Source organism: Magnolia sinica, chromosome 18, assembly GCF_029962835.1.
Source record: "Magnolia sinica isolate HGM2019 chromosome 18, MsV1, whole genome shotgun sequence".
Taxonomy (NCBI): Eukaryota; Viridiplantae; Streptophyta; class Magnoliopsida; order Magnoliales; family Magnoliaceae; genus Magnolia; species Magnolia sinica.
Genome location: NC_080590.1, coordinates 2,355,781 through 2,373,508, shown reverse-complemented (window position 1 = coordinate 2,373,508; position 17,728 = coordinate 2,355,781). Strand labels below are relative to the sequence as shown.

Here is a 17,728-nt window from a genome sequence, read left to right as displayed (position 1 = left end):
ATGAGCAGAATAGCGTGTCGTTTTGCCTATGGCTATCTTCACGCGTCAATGAGATCCGACGCACCGGAAGATTGGCACGTGTAGAGGTGCGTGTCCACGGTGTTCATGTGGGGCTGGACGCAAATTTCCTAGAAAAGTGTAAGTGTGGGAAAGCCCGTACAACCAAAAAAAAACTACGTGGGGCCCACCGTCGCGTGTGTGCGCAATATACACTCCGTCCATCATTTGCATCCAAAACCCAAGTGGTCCACAAGTACACAATAGAGATGAGGACCACCTACCGTTGAAACCTTCGAGGGGGCAAGGGTATTTATATGCCATCCAACCCGTTTATAAGGTGATTCACATGAGTAATAGGTTAAATTCCAAATATGAGCTTGATCCAAAACTTGGGTAACCCTAACGAAGGTTTTAATGGTAGGCATCCCTATCCCCACCTTTTTCCTGTGGTTTTGTTTTGGATTGATCTGATTCTTTTGATCACGTCGTAAAATGAGCTGTTCCAAATTATGGACGGAGGGGATGTCATACCACATGACGGTGGGCTCCACACAGCTTTTAGCTGCACGGGCTCCCTGTTGGAGGAAATTCCCCTACTGTGGAGCGGGCAAACCCCGTCTATATAAACCCCGCCTTTCAAAACCCTTCTAGGGTTTAAGCACCCATTTCTCTATCGGAATTTCCATGGCTGTCGGTTTGTTGATTTCAAGAACAGCATCTAAAACCTTAAAACGATCCCTACTTTCTCCTCCTCCAACAACCGATCATCTCTCTATTTCTCCTCTCGCAATCTCTCGATGCCTCCGAAGCCTCCACTCGTTCGTCTCCGATCGATTCAATTTCCACAACCATGGCAGAATCCTGCCCTCTAATTCCAGGGCCGTTGCCACACGCTCGGTCCTGATGCAAGATACCGCCACAGAGGCCGTCTCAGCCTCACTAGCCGTTGATAATCGTGTCCCTGCGACTGTAATCACTGGATTCCTAGGATCCGGAAAGGTTAGCGTTTTATTCTTTAACATTTATTTCTAGAAAATTTGAATTCATGCTCTAAATTCCGGAACTACAACGGTTAGGTTTCCTCAAATCTTCTTTCATCGGGAAATTCTACAATGCTCAGGCTGAATATTTGTACTGTAAAGTTTTGGGTTTTCAGCTTTTACAAGTGGGGCCAATGGTTCAGTGATACTTAGCCATTGATACAACAGAACCAACTGTGGATGGCCCATGCATGGAAACTCTTCGAGTTGGAACTCCTAACCATTCAATAGGTGGTGCAAATGAAAATGCCACTATGGTTCACATTCAACTGAAGAAGGCTAAATATTCTATAGCTACGATCTCTAGCCTGCGAGATTTCTGGTGCACGGCCCATCCAGGATAAAACCCATCATATCAATGGATTGGATCACTGAACCACGGCCCCACTTTTACACAGAGGGAAATCTGAAAGTGCTATACAAACTATCGGCCAAGCATTGTACTATACCTCTTTTCATTTATCATATTGGAATTTAAATGTATGCTGTTGCCCATTTGACAGTTAGTGATTTTGAACAAAGTTCAAAAAATCACTTAAAAACATCCCTTGCTGGATGAATTTATTGAAATACATTTCAAGGCCTGTCAATGGGCCAGGCCCAGACCTTCCACAATCAAAATTTTGATTAGGGCCAGCCTGATGGGCCCTCCTCAAACAGTTCAAAACCCAGGCCTTGGACAACCCCAAGCCCTGCCAATTGAAAACCCTATACATTTCCAATACATTTTGATACATCCTGATGTTATTAACCTTGACAAGATATTGAATTGCTTTGAATTTTTCTGGGAAGGAACATATTGACTATACTATGGTGCTATTGTGTGTATCAGGATGTATCAATGGTACAAACTATTACAACAATAAATTTTAATACATATCTGTATCGCGAGAGGAACATTTGTATTGCATCGCTGGATGAATCTATCGCAATCATAGTTTTTAAGCTTGATTGGATTTTCAGTCAAGTTGATGAGAAACTCGTTTTTGTTGTTGTTGTTTTTTTTTTTGAATCAAGTTGAGTTGGATTTTGCTAGGGTTTTCAGATTTTTGACAAACCTTTCATGTTTTTATTAATTTATACATTATAAATACTTTTATATTTAAAAGTAATCATAAAATTTTGAGTTTTGACTTTTGAGCTTTGTCTGAGTCTTTAGTCAACTTGACCCAATGCACTTTTGTGCCCATTCAAGTTTTCGGGTTTCTAAACTATGATCATGATAGATTCCAGATATGATATAATGCATTCTGATGTTTTCCCCCTGATTTTGAGAAAGTAGTGGACATGTAATGGTGAGTCAGCAAGATAAGCAAGAAATGATGATCCACAGGAATTTTGATGTTTCATCTTATATTTTCTTCACTAATCTTTCATGGGTTATCATAGCGGATGTGGGGAGCTACGATATGTCTGTGTTAGGAAGCACTGCAAAGGAAATGTTTTCCGTCGGAATTATGGGATCTCTGACCTGACAATATGCATGGTCCGTTTGGGATTTCAGTTTTGTACAGGTGGGTCTTATGGTGATCTAGGCCGTGGTCTGTTGAACCGACCATGAATGACCGTCCCTATAAATCAATTATCACCTTGATAGGACAACCAAACCTTGCAATTTGTGGCTTGTAAATCAATGGCTGAGCATTATCGACATTCAACTAAAATATGTTCCAAGGTCGGAGGCTAAGATTTTCCAATGTGGGATTCTTATGGGGCCTGGTCCATCCATAATGGTGCCCATCTGACTGATGGTCTGGATCACTTAACCATGGTCTGCTTTTGAACAAACTGCTGTTTGACTGGCTTCGCTCTAAGATCATAAATCCTGCTATTTTCTTGTTTATGCTTGTTTCGATGAACCCATGAAGCTAAAGATTTTCATCATCTGTTGTTTCACTAAAAACTAGTTTCCATGCAATCAAGTTATTTGACTATTAAGTGTCTATGACAGACCACTCTCCTCAACCACATTTTAACTGCTCAACATGGAAAAAGGATTGCCGTCATAGAGAATGAGGTACCCATGTTTCCTGTCTTCGTTTCTAGAATTGCTTTCAACTTTTGCAAAATGTTATTTTATTTTATTTTTAATTCACCACCTATAGTCTAGTTGGCATAGGCTCTGTTTCTACATATACATATGTTGACACTTATTTTCTTTGTATTTCAGTTTGGGGAGGTGGACATAGACAGTTCGTTGGTTGCGAATCATTCATCTGTGGCTGAGGATATTGTCATGGTTAACAATGGTTGCCTATGTTGTACTGTGAGAGGGGATCTAGTTAAAATGCTTTTGGAGTTGGTCAAGAAAAAGCGGGATAAGTTTGACCATATTGTTATAGAAACAACAGGTATTTATTGCTTTTTATGCACCAATGGGAATAAACTTTGGGAAGTATGATATTGAAACTGTTTCTTGACAGGGAAACATAGGTTCAGTTTAGGCTAGCATCTGGTTCTGTTCTCACCTCCAAATTTATAAACTGATCAATGATTGTATTGTTGAAATTTCACCTAGATTCTCCACTATATTCATTAGCAAATACTTCATTATAAAATTGTTTCATACATGTTTGTTCAGTGTGATAGAAGCTTGGAGTTTCACTTTTCCTCCCTGTGTCTTATTGCCATTGGAGATTTTATGTGATATTACATTCTTCCATTCATTAAATGGTGTTCTAGTTTCCAGTAAAAAGTAGTGGATTGCAATAGGTGCTGCTTTTTGAGACCTTGATGGATTCATAGAATTCTATGATATCCTCTCTGCAGGCCTTGCAAAACCAGCTCCTGCAATTGAGACATTCTGTACAGATGACCTGGTTTCACGCTATGTGAAACTTGACGGTGTTGTTACTTTGGTATACTGCAAGCATGCTATGCAGCATTTGAATGAAGTGAAACCGAGATGGGTGGTGAATGAGGCAGTAGAACAAGTTGCATATGCAGACCGGATCATATTGAACAAGGTGAGCATACATGCACTACACAGTACCATGTCTTCTTTTTGTCTGATTCCACTGGAATCATCCCTACGCATGGAGCTTATGTGCCCCTATTTCAATCCATCTATTGAATTTTTTGGCAGATAGATTTGGTAAGTGAGGCTGACTTGGAGGCAATGACTCACAAAATTAAGGTCAGTATATTTTCTCGTAGATGGACGCCCGCACCATCTTTTGCTGAATCTACTGTGCTCTCTCCTCTCTTTGATCTCCTGATACATGTTTGTCATTGCAGCATATCAATGCGATGGCACAAATTAAACAAGCTAAATTTGGTGTTGTTGACATGGACTTTGTTTTAGGAATTGGTGGATACGATCTTGATAGGTCCGTGACATGGCTTTATCTAGTGACTTCAATCTGTTATTCATCAAAGAGCATCTTCTTATGATGTTTATTACAGCGAATATAACTACATGAGCTCCAATTTCTAAAGCAGCTTGATGTTTGCGGTTTTGCAGAATTGAGACCGAAGTTCATGCAGATGGATCCCATGATACAACTCATCATAAAGATGGTGGTCATGGTAATTCTTCATATCTAATGTAATTATGTTTTATTTTTTTAATTCATGATTCCAAGTACTAGTTATGTTTACGCAAGGTTTAAATAATCGTGTTATGGCCTTATAACAGCTGGCTGTGTGATCATGGTATAAATTATAATGGTAATGGCCATTATGAAACAGCAAAAGTGGAAAATTGAAAACTTCAGGCAAAATAGGAAAATAATGCCTTTCTTTTAGCATAAAGCGGTGTTATAATCCATAAAAGTAAGGGCATTAAATTGATTAAAAAACGAGCCATCTGTGATTTTATTTTTATTATTATTATTTTTATAACAATAAACTGTACATGATTCTGGAATTTTCTTACACCAGAACACCATGAAGGACACCATCATCATGACCATGTACATGATTCTGCTGTCTCCAGTGTCAGCATAGTTTCTGAGGGTACTCTGGATCTGGACGAGGTTATCTTCTATTTCATTTCTTCTCCTACCCCCCCCCTTTTCTCATCAAGAGCATTTCTTTTCTTCTATTTTATCTATGCCAATGAGTCACTCTGATCTTATGCCTGACACTGTTATTAAGAAAAAGAAAGAAATTTCTATGTATAGAAGGGGCTGAGATTGCCCAGTACAAAGAGAAGAATTGGTGTGCAGCCTACATTCCTTTTTTGGTGATATTTGTATGCCTCCAAACTGAAACCATGGTAATTTCAGGTCCAACTTCAAATGTAGAGGATTGCAATTAGGGCTTTGGTTGTAATTACTAAAAACTCGTGACCGTCACTTTGCTCAATTCTATCCATATTGGATTGGATTTTGGCAATTTAGTTCAACTGGGCATCCATATGCACCATAATCTTTTACTAAGTGCAGCCGCGCCTCGCTGTGTTGGAAGTCCTAGGAGGAGACGGAAGAACTCCTTCGCCTTCTCCTGTTCTAAAGATGCCAGAATTTGATGAGGCATTCAAAGTCAAATGGTTCATATCGGGGATGACAATTGGTGCAATGTTGAGTAAGGGAGGCAGGCGTGTGGCATTCTTCAGTGAAAAATTGAATGAGGCCAAGAACAAGTAGTACTCAGCATCTTTTTTCTGTTTCACATGAAAGGGTTCTATTAAAAAATGAAAGTCAGAGGAGGTTGCAGAAGTGTGATGTTCCTGGAGAAGTCTATCTCGCATTGTTGGAGGGTGGGAATCGATCCAAAGTTCCCCCCTGCTTGTTCTATATTGGAATCCACTGATTAATAATTCTCGGAGATTCAACTGAAGCAGTTGTTCCTGCCTCTTCAATAGTTGTTCATTGTTTGACGAGAGCCCATAAAGGAAGAATGGTAGCAGTGCCCTGTCTTTCCCATCTCAAAACTACCTAGCCCATTTGTTTAAAATGCTTGTAAAACAGAATTAAGCAATATTACAAACATTAGTGTCACAAATTGTTTGGCAACTACTTGAGTGGTGTTAGGGGTTCCGTAACTGCTTCCAGATGTTGATAGACCTGTCTTTTCTCCCTTACCAGACTCCAACGCCACTAACAATGAAAATACTTATCTTGGCAATAACTATGATTGGGTATAGAATCTCTCTACATCATTAAATCAAATCACTTGTCTCTGGGTCAGCAGCTACATGTCCTTCCTTTTTCTTATTGGGCTGCAGTCCAGTGGTACCGGTACAACTGTAAACTAGGAGTCCATGTGATTATTCACGACATCCAAGACGTCCATCAGACACGTTGCCTTCCGTTATACCATCAGCCACGGAACATGGGACAAGTTGAAAGGGAATGCCCATCCTTGATTTGCATGGGGGGCCCACAATGTTGTTTATACACGGAATCCAAACTGTCCAGACCTTTAATTTTCCACGGATAAAAGGGTTAGGATAAAAATCAGGCTCTTCCGACGGACCCTTGATTTGTGTGGGGGGCCCACAATGCTGTTTATATGGAATCGAGGCCGTCCAGACCCTTAATCTGCCATGGATGTAAGTTTAGGGCAAAAATTAGGCTGTTCTGCAACTCAGGTGGCCCCCAGTGAGAATCATGACTAGGCGTCCCTTCCGACCTTGTTCTCTGTGCTGTGGCCTACCAGAATTTTGGACGGGTTGGATAGGATACATACACCATGTGGTCCCCACATCTGCTTGCTACCACTGTATGTTACCGTCACCACTGGAGCTAACACCTCTTTCTTATTTCGTTTTGTCATGGAGTATTATTGAACTCACCACTAGGTAATTTCGACTAATTGTGTATCTTTTGCTTGCTAACCAGGTTAATGACTGGCTAGAGAGGCTGGTCGATGAGAAAGGGGATGATTTGTACAGGATGAAGGGAGTTTTGTCTGTAGAAGGTTTCAATGAACGTTATGTCTTTCAGGTCCTCTTTTCGCTCCCCTCACTCATGCTCTTTCATATGAATATATTATTGTGAGGGAAGTTAAATAGACTCAGATGCACAGCTGTTTTCTATCTCATAATTTTTTCCTTGGTCCTTCAGGGCGTACATTCCACCCTCGATGGCTGCCCGGCCAAACCATGGGGGCCTGATGAGAAAAGGATGAGCAAGCTTGTATTCATAGGGAGGAATTTGGATGAAGTTGTGTTGAGAAAAGGCTTCAAGGGTTGTTTGGTATAGAAGCTTCTTTTGACGGCTTGTCAGCAACATACTATATGGCATTGATCTCATACTCAAATCACAACTTCCATGATCGATTCTGGATGTTCAACTGCCCTTCCTCAAGAACCGTCACAAGTGTAGCTTCGAAGACTGTAAGCATTCAGATCTTGGAACTTGAATCGAATCATGGGCCATTGGTATCATCCTTCTGTGGATAATTTTCAGAACTGCCCACATGCTGATGAAACATGACAACCTAAATGGTGATGAGGATGGTGGTGATGGTAGGAAGGATTAGGAGAGACCGTTTGTAACTTCAGTGAGTAATCTTGGTGCAACATATTCAGAACCGAACCTGTTATATAACAAATCTGTTACTGGATATTTGTGGTAACCAGATATTTTTATGTCGTGAACCCCTTCATGTGATAGGCCATCCCCAATGTATCCCTAATGGTTGCAGCCAAATAAAAGGTTGACCGGAACCAGCATTCCTCTTAAACACAATGAGAAAACTGGATTAAAATAGATATACTTTTATTGAATTTAAACCAATAAACAAAACTAAGGGTACATTTAGCATGCAAAATTTTGATAATTTTAATTTTATTTATTCGAAATATAACATATTCTTGATTTAACAAATATTTGTCGTAAAATAAAAATAAAAATAAATGTTTTATTGACTGCATGGCTGACCTATCTTAAATCATATTATTATTATTAACCTTTTAACATTGTGAATGTCTGGTATCCTGGGCAAAAATTACAATTTCGCAATTTAGAGGAAAAGTTAATCAAATGGGGGGCTATTATGATGGACAATTCAAATTAATGATTGGACTGATTCAAGCAATTTGGAACGGCCCGGCCCTTTTACTTGAAATTCAATCATATACTTCAAATCACCCAAATTGATTGTTGAGATGGACGAACAACTAAACCAAATTTATTGTTGAAAATCACGGGCAACGAATGATCAAGGACACATTCAACTAGTTATCTGATGATAGGTTGGACCATCCTATCATCGGACAGGATATGGATGGTACATAATTATTATAGCTAGCAGAAGTTTGATAAGTGATTTGTTCCATCTATCATGTAAGGCCCACCTTTGATTAGACACCCCTCTTAAGTTGCTTTTCTGTTCCATAACTTGACAAAAAATGAAACCAAAAAATGGACGGTTGATATTGATTATACTAGAAAAGCTCATCTCTGGTCTGGACCATTGGCTGTGTGGCGCCCACTTTTTATTGTCTACCCTCCCAAAAAATTACTCTAATTTGATGATCCTAACCATTTTGCCATGGATGGGAAGTGCATGGCCAATATTTATTTGGCTATAAAAGTTCTTATCATGAATCTATGTTGTCCATCTTCTCTATCTACCGTTTAATGCTGATCACTCTTAAGATTAATTAGATATCCTAATGATTTGATCAATGGATAAGAAATGGATGTTGCCTATTTATTTTACTAGAAAAGGTCTAATTAGTGACGTCCTAGATTGTATTAGGCATAGCTTTGATTGCATTCCATTCAAAACATTCGTTTAATGGGATGGTCCAACCATCCGATCAAGTACTCAAAAAATGGATGGTCTATATTAATTACAATAGAAAAAGTCTAATCATTGATTTGGATTGTCCATCATGTGGATGGCTCATAAATGTCATATTTAATCCAGTGATCCTATCCATCTGTCAATAACTAAGAAGATGGATGGCTCACTTCTATTATATTTGGACAGTTGATTTCCACTGTCTTGATTGTGTGTCATCCCAATTCCCAAGCCACTTTCATTGGATAGTTGGTTAGGAAAATGAATGGTACACATTGATTATATTAAAGATGGCTCATTCATTGATTTGGATTAAGGGGCCCACCCTTGGTTGCTCGTTACTCATAAAAGTCACTTGTTTGGATGATCCTAGCCATCGATTAATAGCTAGGAAAAAGGATGGTCCACATTGGTTTATAATAAAGAAGGTATAATCATCGATCTGTACCATCTATCATGTGAGGGGCTCGCTTTTAATTGTCCTTTGCTCTTAAAAGTCATTTTGATTGCATGATCCTAACCATTCGATCTATGATAAAGAAAGTGGATGGCCCATATTGATTATACTATAGAAGGTTCATTCATTGGATTGTCTATGTGGACCTACCTGTGATCGCCCGTTCCTCTCAGAAGTCACTTTGATGGGATGATCCTAGCCATCTGATCGATGGGTGGGATAAAGGACTGTCCATATGATTGTAATAGAAGGTTGGATATATCATTGATTTGGACCATCTAACATAAGGGACACACCGTAGACTGCCCATCCCTCTGAAGACAACACTTTGATGAAGGGAGGGAGGGGGTTCAAACCCATCTTTCACTACTAGCACAATCCACTTGCATTTAGGGGAAAGGTGGATCTGGATCTGGATCGTCCACCATGTGGACCCTAGCATCGATGTCTCTACCATATGGCAACCCAGAAGAAGTATGCCACGCCACCCCTTTCAATTCAAAATGCAAACACAGTAGTAAGAAATGTTGGTTATTAGAGAGGGTAACAAGCAACTATATATATTCATGTTTATTTAATCAATGGTAACGACTTTTCAGAGTCAAGACTCAAAAATCTATTCATAGCAGTACACAATATAGCGACTGATGGTCCTGAAAAATGTATGCCTCCAAGACTCATTACATAGAAGAAAGGCGATAAAACCCCAAAATCCAACAGCATATGAACAAGCCAGAAACAAATAGAAAAAGAAATGACCATCGACAAATCTAGATTCTTCTTCTTCTTCTTCTTGTTCTTCTTTCTCTGTTGGAATGTTTGATGAGCAATTTCTTTCTAGTGGTTTCCCACATAGACCTGGATTGCCCACATAGCTACTTTCATCAAATGTGTGAAATTGAAGGCCTGATGGGATTTCTCCTGATAAATTATTGAATGCGACACTGAAAGTAGAAAGAAAGTTTAGTCGAATGATCTCAGGAGGAATTTCCCCACTCAGCTTGTTATGTGAAAGATCTAAACTCTCCAAATTGTCCAAGTTTCGAAACGTTGTCGGAATTGGGTTCGTTAGAAGGTTATTAGACAAGTTGAGTGATCGTATTACTTTCAAGTCTCCTATTTCAGGTGGAATGCTACCCATTAATTGGTTTGATGACAAATCGATTCCAATCATCAATGAGCGGGGCACACCTTCATAAGTGTACAATCTACCTTTTGTGGTGAAATCGACCATAAGCCCGTCGGTTTGTTGAAAACCTGAACGCTTACCCCTGTCATAGTTTGAAGTTTTTGATTCTTTCGTCCAAAATGTGATGTTCTTGAAGCAAGTGGGAATGTCTCCTGATAGTCTGTTATCAGAGAGATCCAAGAACTGGAGATTTTGCATTTGACACAATTGCTTTGGTACCTGGCCTTGGAAATGATTTTGGCTTAAGAGGAGTGCGCCCAAGCTCGGAAGAATAGGCAACCAGTTTGAAATATCACCTGACAAGAGGTTATTTCTAATGTCCAATAGTAGTAATTTGGGACTGTTGGATAGGCTCGGTTGGACCGTTCCAGTGAATTCATTACTATGAAGTCGCAAGAATCTTAAATTCATCATATTGGAATCTCTTTGGAGTATCTCCCCTTTTAAGGTGTTGTTTGACAGATTCAAGTAGATCAATGAAGTGCCATTTTTCATAAAGCCATGTGGTATTTCTCCTGATAACTTGTTGTGGGACATATCCAGGGTTTCCAAATCAGTTCTGTCTGCAAAGGATGAGGGGATGCTGCCATGCAAAGCATTGGTAGAAACATTGAAACGGCGTATTCTAGGAAAAAGGGCGCTGATGTTATCAAGAAGTGGTCCAGAGACATGATTGACTGACATATCGAGTTCGATGAGGTTTGAAGTTGTGTTCTGGTTTGGCCATGGAAATGGACCACTTAATTTGTTGTCCCTTAGACGCAGGTATGAAGTAGCATTGTAGAATAGCCAGGATGGAAGCATCCCAACAAGTGAGTTGTGGGATAAATCCAAGGTTATTAAGGAGTTTTGGGTAGAGAGAAAGGTTGGGATGCCGCCGCCACTACCTTTGTTGAGGTTGCAATTTGACAAGTACAGGCTATGGAGTTGGAAAGATGGGACCCACATTGGGAACTCGGTATCAACCGTTAATTGGTTATTGTTGGAAATGCTGAGGAAGCTGAGATTGGAGAGGTTGGCAAACAAGGAAAATGGAAGCACCCCATCAAAATTGTTATATGAGATATCAATCTCCTCGATTGCGGTCAGGTTCCTGAAAATGGAAGGAATTCTCCCTCGGAATTGGTTTTGAGACAGAAGGAGACTTCTTAGGGAATTCATGTTACCCAAGCAGGGAGGAATACTGCCTTCGATGGAGTTGTTGGAGAGATCCAAATGCTCCAACTGCTTCAATTCACAGAATGCTGCAAAAGAGTTAATAAAAAAAGTTAGGTTTTTTTTTTGGGAGGTGTTAATGGGCTGGGCTTGGGCTAGGATGAGTTCAGTCCATATCAAGCCCACATAATGTTATACCAGCCTAAGCCCATCCAAGCTCATGATGGTCTTTAATTTGAAGACTGATCCATGAAGATTTATTAAAGCTAGGGGTGCAACTTGGGTTCAGGTCAACCTAAAGCCAATTGGAATTCGGTACAGGTAGGGTTGCAAGTTGGATCCTCTTAAGTTAGGTTAAGTCATTAAGGGCCCGTTTGGATGCAGTTACAAAAGTAACTTTTAAAAAAAAATAAATAAATAAATTATTTACTGACCTCAATAATTAAAAAGCTACTTATTTAAAATAAGTTTAGTTAATTATTAATTATAAGTTACTTATTTACTGAAAAAGGCCAAAGATTTTCAGTAATTTCAGTAAAAAGTCGGGAGTCAAGAGACAAGCAAGTGCTGTGGTATAATCGTCTTCCTTTGCAACATATGTGTTGCCACAGCGTGAGTGGCATCTGTTCTAGTAGGAAAGGTGGTATAATGCTCAGCTTGACAATCTCTACAAGTTCAGGTTTTAAGTTTGTAGGTTCTATTTAGCAATCCTAGCCACTGATACGGCCAGCAAGATTCTAGATGGCCCTTGCAACAACAAATCTTACATGGAATAATCTTACCCTTTCAACTGTGTTGTAATTTTGAGCCCACAACAAGCTTGGATTAACTCTATATATTAAAAATTCAAATCTAATACTATTATCAATTATGCACTTTTGCGGAAGCACATTCAAAGAAAATAGAACAATTAAATTAGAAATAACCTATAAAATAGTCACAAACACATGATTTTACATGAAAAGTATTTGCAAGAAAAATCAAAGCACAAAGCAACGGAGATCTCCACCATAATTAAAACCTTCGAGTTAAACTACTCCATTTCTTTGACTAGAGAATCAATCGGATCTCTCCGTCCAATGCACATCCCCTAGGAAAACCCATATCCCTTGAGAAAATTCATTCTTAAGTTCTTACAAGTATAGAAAACCCTCTCAACCTGTAAAACTACTGCCTTATAAGAGAAAACACTCATCTCCTTAATGCCCTAATCGAATTAGGACTTGAATAATCCAACTTGTGTAAAACCGCATAATAAAGTCAATGATTGTCGGTCGAACCGAACTCACCATCGGTTGGACCGAACTCACTGTTCATTGGATTGACTCGGACCAACAAAGTTCTTGTCTGCTCTTGAGAAATCCTGCACTCTGTAGGTTGGACTGAACATAGTTCGGTTGGTCCAACGGACAAAGTCCTGCTTCATCTCTCAAACTCACAGAATCCAAGGTATCCGCACAACAAACTTGTATCTATTAAATAGATGATTAAGAAAGCTATGTTTTACACCCACGAGAGAGACCAAGTATTTGATGTACTGGATCTTTCAAGCAGAGATTTTTTTTTTTTTTTTTTGGGACCATCCACATTGTGCACCATCATTTCAACGTCCTGGATCACTGGACCATGGATCTGGCTGGCACAAAGCGAATACCATTGCTATAGAACTCACTATCCGAGCATTGCACAATATGAAATTGAATGATCCTTGACTTGAGGGTATACGACTATAATCATTTTACCATTTTCGGAGTATACTTGCATACCCCTGAGTTGAGTATCATTTAATTCCAAGTGACTTTGAAAACCAAATAGACTTAAGGGATAAATGCACCTGGCCTTGAAAATCAAACATGCTTCTCTACCGTTTAGTTTATAACTCTCCTGTTTAAAAAACATACTTATTTATTGAATGAGTAGAAACCAAGATAAACTACTTGTGTCATAACTCATGCTTCTCTACTTTTTAGTTTATAACTGTCCTGTTTAACAAACATACTTATTTATTGAATGAGTAAAAACCAAGATAAACTACTTGTGTCATAACTCATGCTTCTCTACTTTTTAGTTTATAACTGTCCTGTTTAACAAACATACTTATTTATTGAATGAGTAAAAACCAAGATAAGCTACTTGTGTCATAACTCATACATAACTTATCTAAAGTAACTTACTTTTTTTTTTTTTAACATACGCACACACACCCCCACACACTCACGCGAGTGGAATTTCACCACCTATGGATGCTCGAACCCTTGACCGGGTGTTGAAACTCCCGAGAATCTACCACCCGAGCAAGAGTAAGGATCCATCTATAGTAACTTACTTTGGATCAAAACTCCCCCCTAAAATTCACCCATATTCGACATTCGTATCCATACAACTTTGGCTCTCCATCAATTGTGGATTGTTTATTCAATTTTCTTTAAAAACCATTTTATTAGCTTCCCACCAGTTGAAGAATCAGGATTTTTCGCAGATAGGGGCTGTTCATGCCTCATCAGTTTGGACTAGTGAGATGTCAGCCGCTAGTAAAGACCAATCAAGGAAAACTCGCAGGATCTAATGGATCTACCCTTTGCTTGATTTTTAGAATGACCCATCGGATATGATCAACGATCAACGGCTGGATCATCAAATCTGACCCAAATGGATAGAGATATGGAACTCACTCTCTCCTCTCTTCTCTTTGCTCAGGTTTAAAGTGTAGTTATGGATGGATTCACAAAGGACAGAAAATCTCTCTCAATAAAAGGTAACAGTAAATTGAAAGAAGATTTAATCTGAAAGGAAAAAGCATTACCTTGGAGTAAATTCCGTCCGCCGATCTGGTTCCCACCCAAACGGACTTGTTTCAATTCCTCGAATTGCATAAACAATGAAACGTTGGGATACCAAGTACCCAATCCCTCATCCCTTGTATCAAAAATATTGATTTGGACGACATGAGATGTGGAGGGATTGCATTCAATCGACTCCCATCGGCAACAGTCGTCTCTGGCCCAACCTGAAAGAGCGGAGCCGTTTGGATGGTTTATAGAATCTTTGATTTGAAGGAGAGCTACCCTTTCTTTTTCCAAACATGCTTCACATCCAAAAAACCACCAGCTAACACACACAAACAACACTAGAAAATTATCTAAGTTAAGTGCAGCCATGATAGAGACCTTTTTTTAAAAAAATATGTGATTAACCGCACTAAGCTTGCTTAACAAGGGAGATTAGTGCGTGATTAAGCACATTAAGGGAGGTTGTCTATGATGTATTGGAAATGATGCCCCTTTACACTCCTTTTATAGGAAGCGGATTGGCTGGTGTTCCTCACACCAGCTATATAGCTGCTGTAGGTACGTGTCGTGCAAAGACGAGCACTGACGCACCTCGAGCTCCGAGTTATACGAACGGTTCAAAGGAGATCAAAGTTACATGGGCTTCACAGTGATGTATTTATTATATCTATACCGTTCATCTATTTTTAGACATCATCATAGAGCATCATCCAAAAAATGAATTATAAGTAAAGATCATCTGGACCACACCATAAATAGCAGCAGAGATAATGATTTTCACCGATAAAATTTTTTTAAGGCCCACTATAACGTTTATTTTACATCCAATCTTTTCATAAGGTCAAAAATACCTGAACGAAGAGGGAGAAAAAATTTCATATTGATCCAAAACGTCCGTAACCCCAAAAATGGTTTCAATGGTAGAAATTCAATCCTCCACTGGTTTTTGCAGTGTGGTCCACTTGAAAGCTATAGCTGTCTTATTTTTCGTCTCAAGCCTTAAGACGAGCTTTGAAAAATGTATGGACGGTTTGGATAAAACACATGTCTCATAATCAGATCTACGGAACTTACTAACGTCCGTATAGCAGCTATATAGCTGGTGTTAGGTACACTAGGAATCCGCTTCCTTTTATGTACCATGAACAGCCGCAGCAACAGCATGCACCTGAATCAACACGGCACGCTGTTTTGGTTTTTTTTATCTTTTCTTTAGAAATCCCGTCTTGCGTCCGGGTGCGGATTGGATACTGACAAGGTCAGTAGCCAAACTGCCACTGAAGTGACGTCACCAAGCTCTGTGGACCCCAACCCCACCGTAATGCATGTGTTGTATCCATACTGTCCAACCATTTTTAGAGATAGTTTTACGGAATTACAAAGAAAATGAGATAGATCTAAAGTTCAAGTGGACCCCACCATGGAAAATAGTAGGGACAGTGACATCCACTGTTCAAAACTTCTTAGGAGCCACAGTAGTCTCCGATGAAGCTGATATTTTTGTTTTCACTTCATCTATCTCTATATTAACTTATGAATAGGAAGGATCTCAAAAATACATCATCACACCCACGGTTTTCTATGGTGGGTCCACCTGAAAATTGGATCTATCTCATTTTCTTTGTAATGCCATAAAACGATATCTAAAAATGGTTTTTTGGTATGGATACAATACATGCATCACGGTGGGGTCCACAGAGCTTGGTGACATCACTTCAGTAGCGATTTAGCTACTGATCTTGTCAGTATCCAATCCGCGCCCCTTACGTCCTGCACCTTCCCAAAGAGACTCAGTCTATGCATGGGCTCCTTATGGCCCATCGTGATGTATGGGTTTTATCAACACCGTCTATCCATTTTGATAGATCAGTTCAAATATGAGATCAAAATTGAGGCACGTCCAAGGTTAAATTTAAGATTTTAATTAATTTTATTATTAGAAATGTGATGAACAATAATGATTTAATCACATGTTTTAAATTATGTCATATAATTATTTATGCCAAATTGTACATTATGCAGAGAATTATTTTTCTAGTATTAATTTAATTTTCTTAAATTAAGAAAAAATTGTAAATTCATTATTGGTACGGTCCATTGAGATGTTGAATGAGCTTAATTCTTGTAATCATTAGATGCTTGAGTCTTAGAAAACCCACTTATTATATAGATTGTATTAATAGCTGTCATTCATGAGAAAAATTTACATTCTGCACATTAACTCCAAAGCATTTTTACATTATTGAATTAGACGTACACAATGAATGAATGATTGATTCAATGTATCCAAGGTGTATATTAATACTGAATTAAATGATTGTATAAAGAAAACAAACGGAATATCATTGTGCTAATATGAATAGACGAATTCTAAAAGACTCTTTTCACTTTCTTTCATATTAATTTTTTTTACAATTTTTATTTTTTTATTTTTACTCTCGCTTTGATAATCTTGTAATGTTTGATTCGACCGGTGCTTTTTTATGCAAAAATTAAGAAGGCTACAACATATTTGTGAGTCCCCCCGTGATGCATGTCACTTATCCACACTGTTCATCTATTATGCCTAATGAATTTATGGCATGAGCCATAAAATGAGGTATATCCAAAGCTACCATGCCACAGGAAAAAGGGAATCGAACACTTACCATTAAAAACATCTTAGGGCCACTGTTTCTTTTGGTGTGGCCCATTTGAGTGTTGGATCATCCTCTTTTTTCGGCTAATGCCTCAAAATATTGTAGTAAAACGGATGGACGGAATGAATATATCATATACGTACACTACCTTGGGGTCCACAAATTTAAATTAGCTCTTTTGGACCGGTTCCCAATGTAGAAACTTCCATGGATTTTCAAACGGGTGAAATGGTAATAATTAGAGCAGGGTAGAATCCGACCCGATCTAGCGAATCCAACCCAATCTGAACCAAACCGAAGGCCTGGATTGGTGCGGATCGAGTAGGGCCACTCAAATCCAATTGTACATCGGATCAAGTTCGGATCGTGGTCAATTTAGATCGATTCGATCCAAAATCCGAACGAACCCTAACCCCTTTTTCTCTACCCAAAGGAGGCGCCGCACCCACCCATCTCTCCTCTTTTCTCTCCCTCTTTCTCTCCCGATTTCCCTCCTCTCCTTCCTTCTCTCCTCCTTTCTCTCCTCCTTTCTCTCCCTAGACTAAACTTGATTCGATTTGATTCGGTTTCCCAGACCGAGTCAGACTCGGTTCGGGTTAGGCAAGCAAGGATTCGGATCGGATCGAGTCAGCCCTGTTGGATTCCGTCCCAGATCGGATCGAGTTCGGGCCAAGTTCTTGAAAAATCAGATCAAGTTGAGTTGGACCTAATCCGGTCTGACTTGACTCAATGCCCACCTCTAGTAATAATTACCCATTTCA

The 17,728-nt window shown here is 39.2% G+C and overlaps 3 protein-coding genes across 3 annotated transcripts in view; 1 reads left to right on the top strand and 2 right to left on the bottom strand.

Annotated features, from left to right (window-relative positions):
- Positions 1-17,728, bottom strand: part of LOC131232564 (protein MODIFYING WALL LIGNIN-1) — an 89,755-nt gene that overhangs the window by 14,751 nt on the left and 57,276 nt on the right. The gene's annotated exons all lie outside the window — the stretch shown is intronic.
- Positions 670-7,600, top strand: LOC131232562 (uncharacterized). Its single transcript, XM_058228875.1, has 10 exons — positions 670-999; positions 2,992-3,057; positions 3,211-3,391; positions 3,810-4,006; positions 4,126-4,176; positions 4,278-4,369; positions 4,504-4,568; positions 4,923-5,017; positions 6,827-6,931; positions 7,052-7,600. Exons 1-10 carry the CDS (start codon positions 685-687, stop codon positions 7,187-7,189), a joined length of 1,305 nt encoding a protein of 434 aa, XP_058084858.1. The 5' UTR covers positions 670-684; the 3' UTR covers positions 7,190-7,600.
- LOC131232560 (receptor-like protein 56) lies at positions 9,735-14,779 on the bottom strand. Its single transcript, XM_058228872.1, has 2 exons — positions 14,343-14,779; positions 9,735-11,628 (listed from the first exon to the last, which is right to left on the bottom strand). Exons 1-2 carry the CDS (start codon positions 14,695-14,697, stop codon positions 9,812-9,814), a joined length of 2,172 nt encoding a protein of 723 aa, XP_058084855.1. The 5' UTR covers positions 14,698-14,779; the 3' UTR covers positions 9,735-9,811.

Excerpts from the sequence above, each read along its gene's own strand:
- LOC131232560 (XM_058228872.1), bottom strand. The coding sequence starts at position 14,697 with ATGGCTGCACTTAACTTAGATAATTTTCTAGTGTTGTTTGTGTGTGTT. Across the intron at positions 11,629-14,342 it reads CGGACGGAATTTACTCCAAG|CATTCTGTGAATTGAAGCAG; the intron begins GTAATGCTTTTT and ends ACTCTTTTGCAG.
- LOC131232562 (XM_058228875.1), top strand. The coding sequence starts at position 685 with ATGGCTGTCGGTTTGTTGATTTCAAGAACAGCATCTAAAACCTTAAAA. Across the intron at positions 1,000-2,991 it reads GATTCCTAGGATCCGGAAAG|ACCACTCTCCTCAACCACAT; the intron begins GTTAGCGTTTTA and ends TGTCTATGACAG. Across the intron at positions 4,177-4,277 it reads CAATGACTCACAAAATTAAG|CATATCAATGCGATGGCACA; the intron begins GTCAGTATATTT and ends TTGTCATTGCAG.